This window comes from Pteropus vampyrus, unplaced genomic scaffold, assembly GCF_000151845.1.
Source record: "Pteropus vampyrus isolate Shadow unplaced genomic scaffold, Pvam_2.0 Scaffold262, whole genome shotgun sequence".
In the NCBI taxonomy this organism is placed as follows: domain Eukaryota; kingdom Metazoa; phylum Chordata; class Mammalia; order Chiroptera; family Pteropodidae; genus Pteropus; species Pteropus vampyrus.
The window spans coordinates 1,752,800-1,760,322 of NW_011889043.1; the positions used below are offsets into that span (position 1 = coordinate 1,752,800).

General features: G+C 38.4%; 1 protein-coding gene across 2 annotated transcripts in view; it reads right to left on the reverse strand.

Annotated features, from left to right (window-relative positions):
- Positions 1–7,523, reverse strand: part of SV2C (synaptic vesicle glycoprotein 2C) — a 180,184-nt gene that overhangs the window by 80,933 nt on the left and 91,728 nt on the right. For both annotated transcript variants that reach the window (XM_011375132.1, XM_023520424.1), the window contains one exon: positions 5,124–5,304. In XM_011375132.1, the coding sequence (XP_011373434.1) occupies positions 5,124–5,304 (181 nt within the window). The remainder of the gene's footprint in view (positions 1–5,123; positions 5,305–7,523) is intronic.

A 7,523-nucleotide genomic window follows, 5' to 3' on the forward strand; every position in this document is an offset into this window, starting at 1 on the left:
ATGCATTCATTCACACAGCACCTAAACGGTATCACGAATACAGATAGTGATGATCAATATGATAAATTGCAAGAAATGATAAAAATATGCAGAATTTTCCAGCTACTTCCTGAACACATCTACTTAGCCATTCCTCTACTCACCCTCCCACACACCTGCCATTTACCCATCCATTCATCACCCTCTCAGCCATCCCTTAACCCAGCCAAACTCTAGGCCAGGTACACCACCAGTTGCTGGAGGTACATACATGAAGAACACAGTTCTTGTCCTCAAGGAGCTGACAGAGTCAATTCTAAAGAGGCAATTGAGGCATTAGCATATGGCTAATTTTTCACAATCACACATTGTGAGTCTGAAAACTTTTTTGCTCTATTACTTCTCTCTTGATATCAACAGCACTTTTGCCAAAGGGTATGCTGGGAAATAAAGTATGCCAAAAAGGTCAACCTGTATGCTGGTCAGTCTCACAAAAGGCATTGTCTAAGACAGTGCTTTCCAATAGAAATTCCACACGGGCCACATATATTTTCTAGAAAAGACAATAAAACATGGTGACAAAATCATGTAAAGTTAATTTTAATATATATTCATTTATATATATTCCATATAGCCAAATATTATGATTTGACATATGATCAGTATAAAAATTATTAATTAATAAGATACTTTGCATTCTTTTACATGTGTTAAGCCTTTGAAATCTAGAGCTATGTATTTTGCACTTATAGCACATCTTAATTTGGCCATATTTCAAGTGCTTGGGAGCTACTTGTGGCCAGTTGGACAACATGGGCCTAAGAAAACACTGACTCACTGTTTACAATTTAAGTTTGCAATTATTTTTGGATTAAAGCTAATTTAGTCTGTTGCCTCATCTTCCATATCGGGAGAGGTCTTCCCATTTTGATTCTCTACATCAGAAATCTTCCTGAACTGGTCAGTTCAAAACATTTATTTAGTGCCTATCATGTGTTATATAAAATCAGAGATATTTCTTGTTGAATCTGAGACAGCACGGCCTGGTGATTATGAGCATAGACTATGTAGCCAGATTGCCTGGGTATGACTACAGCACCTACTGTATGATCTTGAACAATTACTTAACCTCTCTGTGCCTCAATTGCCTCATCCATAAAGTGCGTAGAATAAATAGTATCTTCCTCATAGGGTCATCATAAGGTTTTTGAGTCAATATTTATAAAGCGCTTAACACAGCCTCTCTCACAAGGCAAGCACTATATAGGTGCTTGATACAACATACTTTAAAAAATTTGAAACATTTTAAATGGGTCTTCATTTTTCCAATATGATAAGGAAGTAAAACATATCTTACGAGAAAGACTACTTTGAAGAGAAACATTATAGTTTAGAATTAGACTAAAACCTTGGGGTCTATTGAACATTTGGAAGTCAATCTATCTGTGCCTCAATTTTCTAGTTTAAGAAAGGCATAATATTTTTGCATATCTAATTATTTTTTAAATTTGAAGAAATAAATGAGATGCTACATACAAAACATTTTGAAGGATTCCAGTTAACGGTGATCAGATTTCTACAAAGCAAAGGCATTCTGGTTATTGTAACTTAATACAGCGAATGGATAGATATTGCAAAGAGCTGTGAAGAATGCATTTGTGAGGTTCCATTTGCAGAGGGAGAAGTGACCATTCACTTATGATAGACAGACACATTGAAATTTCACTTTAATTTCTGTTGCTGTTATATTTTTTCTCCCGACCTTCATGCTCAGCAGTGCCAGGCCATCCGTGAGCAGTTCCCAACTCTGACATTGCCCAGCATCTGAAGCATTATCATTCCCGTAATTAACAGTGGCTGGAAACAAATAATTTAATTCCAGGCAAATGAAAATGAATCAATGGTGTCAACTCCATTTCCCATCTTTCTAATTTTCTGTAACAAAAGAGGAGAGGGAAGTATCTGTCCCTTGGAGTGAGATTCACTTACAAAAGTGAGAGACATGAATAATTGGTGATGTCCTATACCTCATTCCTACAAAACACTGTTGTCTCTGGAAGGAAAATCATTCTTTGTATTGAATGAATATTTAAAGTCACACAGAATTTGGCAACTGGACATGTTTATGTTTCTAAGAAAATATATAGTCATGACTTGGTGTGGTGAATTAAGAGGAAAGCACATTTAGAGCCAATGAAACCATAAGCCCAGGTAGACTTCAGGCTAAAACAAGAATCCCTTCCAGTCATTGTTACCTGCAGAAACAGGAATATAACATAGTGCTGCTAATGATGCTTCAGTAATGAAATAAGATAGAGCAACCTGTGGCACTTGCAATAAAATCAACATAAATATATCTTAACCCTGAACTCAGAATGCACAGTTTACTTGTTTACAGAGTCGCTAGTTCAAGAGGATTTAATTGCAACTTAAATCCTAGCTGTTCATTCCTGATTCTATCACTAAACCTTAATCTGCGAAATGAAGGGTTTGGACTATGCCTCAGAAATTCTCTTTCTCCTCTGAGATTTCCAGTGAGCGGAACTGGTGAACAGGTGCTGTATCAATGTGAAGATTCTGTCAGTAGAATGGTAACTGGGAAATAACCACAGGATGGATTCAGGGACTCACTGAACCCACTTTGAGGCAGACCTGAACTAAAACTCCATTGATCACCCGACCTCCATAAGTCCCTATTCTGATTGGTGGACCACAGTGACACTTTGGGTCTCCTGGAATTAGTGTCAGTTCAGAGCTAGTGCCTAGTTAATAAGCCCTGAAAAGCCTGATTGTTTCCTTTTCCCTCATGAACAGTAAACCTGGTAAAAGGCCATAGGTCCCTTGGGAAAGGCTGGGAGAAAGATTAACAGCATAAATTTTCAGAAGTGTACCAGGGTCCTTCCTCAAGGAGACTTAGTATCCCCTTCATTCAAGGGGTTCTTTATAAACTGGCTCAAGTCTGGGAATTGATTGAGTGTAAGTGAACTTGGGTTTCTGGACTCCCATTCCTGTGCCAACTTCCCAAAGGTACAGTGTGTTCACCTCTGGTATAACAATTTAGAGAGCCTAGCTGAGTTAGCAATACACAGTCTGTGCTTTGCCAGGTAAATTATGTTATTTAGAGGTCAGCAGCCCTGAGCTGCTGGCTGAAAATTTTTTTGTCTGTGACAGGGAAGAAGATGATGCCATGAGTATACCCAAGTAGTCTCTGCTTCTATACTGCCCTTGAATTAGCTTCTGGACAGTCTATTAGTTTCAAATATTTTGCAGCCACCATAATGGCCCTTTTCTCTGCAATCAATTGGGTTGACCATGTCGCAGCCCAGATTGGCAATTAACATAGCCATTATAATTTGACCACAGTCAGGTAATTTTGAGTCTGTGGATATGGTTTGAAATTTCCTGGATAAGACTGTAAATGGAAAGGACTGGAAAGTTTAGAACACAAGCTATTAGCTTTCTCCTGACAGGCATATGGTAACACATAGATAATAGAAAGCAGAAGGAAGTCTTGGCCTTTCTGGTAGCGAGGTTGTTTCAGCCTATCGACCCTGAGAAGGTACTTTAACAAATAGCCTCACATAACACTTGTTTTTCCTTAGGTATTTCAATTCACTGAAAATTAGGCCCGTTGAAGCCCCTTGAATCCATGAGCCAAATTACCTCCCCAAGTCTTCAGTGTATGTAGCCAATCTCACACAGATCTCTGAGCACCAAAGTTCCCCTCTTCTTAAAAGACCCCTTTTTTTCCATCATTACAAAGCAATTATTGATTCTGATCATTTTTTTCCAAGGGAAAAATATTTTTACACTTTTGCCAAACTTTCCAACCCTCTAGATTTACTAAAACGATTTACTGAAATGCATTCACACTGAGGATGTGTCTTGACATCTGTGCAGCTTAGTTTCATAATTGCAAAGTACTCACTGTGAACAATGTAGTATATGAGGGGCTATAAGAAGATTAAAAATAACATCAGAAAAATTCGTGGCTAATCCACCAGTCTCAATGTGTGCACAAAACTTGTGGCAGAAAATGATATAAATTATTTTGAATGAATTATAAAAGTGACCATCAGTCTGCATGGGGAAATCTTTACACTCTTGAAGCAATCCACTTATATATAGTCTTTCTCTCTGGTACTGTACATCCTTACTAACCTTAGCTCTAATTTTAAAGTACTACTATATATAATTAAGAAGACATGTTGTAGTTCCCTGCTCCTCTCTTTTGACAAAACTGAGTTTTGTTGTGTGGGTACCATCAACAACCACAGATGATGCGCTTCTCATATTCATCACCCGCTATTGTCTTCTTCCCTTTCTTTTTCCTCTTTCTTATTTTACATGATACCTATAGATTCATCTTATGCTAGACACCTTAGAATGTCTCTCTAATGAAAATAAAGTTCTCAAGCACGAATTAGAAATTTAGATTTTTACTATTTTTCCCTTATCGAAGCAGTTTCTTGGACTCTCCTAATTTAACTACTGGATATTTATAAGCTGAGGATTCACTTAGAATAGCAATAAGTGATTCAAGTTCTTTAAAGAAAATGACTACACCATTGGTTATACTATGCCATTGCACTTGGCTAACAGTATAACTTCCGTAATTCAACAGAAGTCAGGAACTTAACAAAAAGAATCTATTACATCTCAACTTCCTACCTAGTTAAATATGCTGTTAACATAGATCAATTAAAAAAACAAACAAACATTTATTTGAGACACTGTAATCATGGATTTAAGAGCATGTCTAAATAGTTTGAACCTTTAATTAGTTCTTAACGTAGGACCAGAGCTATCTCTTGCTTAAATTAAATTTTCAGAAGAAAAATACATTTATAAACGTGCTTTCTATAGAAACAGCATTCCATTTAAAACAATACCAATTTCCTAAAAGTAAAACACTAAAAGAATCAGCCACGAGAACACAGACGTGTATTCCCTTCTCTTCTGGATTTAAAGGCTGATCTTTATATTTCTAAGAACAAGCACTGTGGCTCCTAAGGGTGACAATGAAGATAGGGAAGGAGATGTTAAGGGACAATTTCTTGGTAATAGGGTCCTCTAGGGTAGAGAACATGTACAATTATGAAGAATAAATGCATTACTATAAAATAGGAAGGAGAAAACCTTACCCGAATCCAGAAAGTAAGCGACAGAAGAGAAAGAAGCCATAACCTTGAACAAATGAAGAAAGGAAGGCAAAGAATCCGTTGACAGACATGCAAATCAGAAGAGACTGTTTCCTTCCCACTTTGTCTGCCAGTCCTCCCCAGAAGAACGCCCCCACCATCATCCCGAGGTACACTATGCTGCCTGCAACACACAGAAAACAAAGAAACACATAAGAGATTGAGAGTAAACGACACATGTAACAGCAAATAAACAAGGGACAAAATACATTCCAGCATTTTGCATGGGGAAATTTTTCCTTAAAAATATACCCTTTAGGACTCAAAAATCAGCTTTCAAGTTGGAAAGTAAGCTCTGTGGGCTACCTTTTGCTGCCACGACCAATGGCAAAAGCGAAAGACAAAACGATCATGTTCTCACCAGCCTCATGGTAACGGGTAGGTATAAAGAGTCCCCACACAGAATAATCCTGGAATTTGATTCATGGTCATGTCACCTTTGGTTTGAATGCCATGCTTAGCACCATGACAAGGGCAAGATGGAACAAGGGGTCTCATGTCAAAGCAGATTCTCCAATTTGCTTGAAATCTCTTTCTGTAGCAAATGACCTGGGCTAAGGTTAGGCCCTTAGGGATCTTCTAGAGGATTCCATGGGTTCTTTCTCTCTAGTCCCTTCTGAAAGCCCTGGCCCTTTCTTGGGAAGGAAAACAGTTAGGGAAGGTGAGTTTAGAAATTACAAGAATTAATCTTAAAATAGGCTCAATCTCTGCTCACAAGAGAAAACTTTTTCTTGGAGTCAGGAGTTTAAGGAGCCTGAGGAGAAGGGATATAGCTGTCAGTCATTTGGGAACTTAACATGGTTGGCTTTGCTTCTAAAAGGGAAACAAACGGAAAATCAAGAGTTAGATAGCTGCCCCTCTTGCGTCACTGTGAGTATACACTTGAATTTTCTAATTTACTTGCTTCTAAAAAACCAGGTCCCTAGAAGCTCTGCCCAGAATCTGTCTCAGGAGGAAATAACGTTAGATATGGCAGATGTTACTCCAGGGAGGTTTCTAACAGGGTGTGCAATGTCTGGAGGAAATGGCATAGTTAGTAATGAAAGTTTGTTATATCTGGATGTGGTGTTAAATAAGCTGCTACATCTTTCATCCATTTCTGCTTTCCCTTGCTTTAGCAAAGCACCATTTGAACAGTCCCTTTTCAAAAGCGCATTCAAGATATCCAGAAGCATCTAAGTAAGAAGCTTAAAAAAAAAAAAAATCCCACTAATTTATTTATTGCTTTAGACTAGTTTGGGAAATACTCTTTTTAAACATTCACCCCAAATATGTTTGCTTGACACACAGTTAATGGATCAACATGAGACCAAGAAGGAAGACATTTGGCAAAGTCTGGTGATCCTCACATCAATGACATGCAAATGGTGCTTTGCAGATAGATAATCCAGTGCAGACAGCTACAATGAATCAGTGAATGACCAGTGTTGGAGCAATTTGTACAATTAGACAAAATAAAAGCTGTCTTTATTCAGACTGGGGTATTGCAAAGAGGTGCTGGTCATCCTTGCCTGAGTGCAGATGGCGTATTTTACTCTGTACTACGGGGCTGACTACATACCGTGCTTCTCAATAAACAGATTACTCATATTATGAGGCCCGATGCATGTCTAAAGACATTTCAAAGACTGTATCAGCACAAGACAAAGGAATTCCAAAAGCAAACAGATTCACTTGGAGAAATGCATGTGCAGCATATCTCTTATTTACCGCAATAAGAAGCTCAAGTTTGCCACTTGTGTCTTTCAGAATAATCAGTTGCTAAACTTGTTCATAATAATGTATGTATCTTTAAGTATCTGTATCTGTAATCTGAAAACATGGGAGTCTATCTTGGAGCTCCAGGAACAAAAAATGGTCCCTAGCACTTGCTGAACCATTACCAGTTCTAAGTGTTTGTGTGAATTATCTTATTTAATCCTAATGACAACGCTTGGAGGTTAATACCATGAAAGCCCAGTTCGCTGGTGAGGGAACTGAGGCACAGAGAAGTTAATGATTTGACCACAGAAAAGTGAGTGGTGACTACATCCCAGTTTGTCAGCAGTTCTTTGTATAATGTGGATCCTGGCTGTCCTCCTGTGAAAACATCCCAGTTTGTCCAAGCTGCTGTATGCGGGTGCCGTCTAGAACTGGAAGTAGTACATCAAATGTCTCTGAGGTGCCTTCTCTCCGGGCACTATACTCACAGAGTTAGTTAAGTCTGGAGTAGCAGAAAATGATAGACAGGAGCTAGGGGAAAATGCTGCTTCATTCTACCCTGACATAGGACAAGAGGTGCACTACTCCTTCTAAAACGTTCCAAATGGGCGCATTAGTAACCCTCAGTTGGGGAAAGGGCTA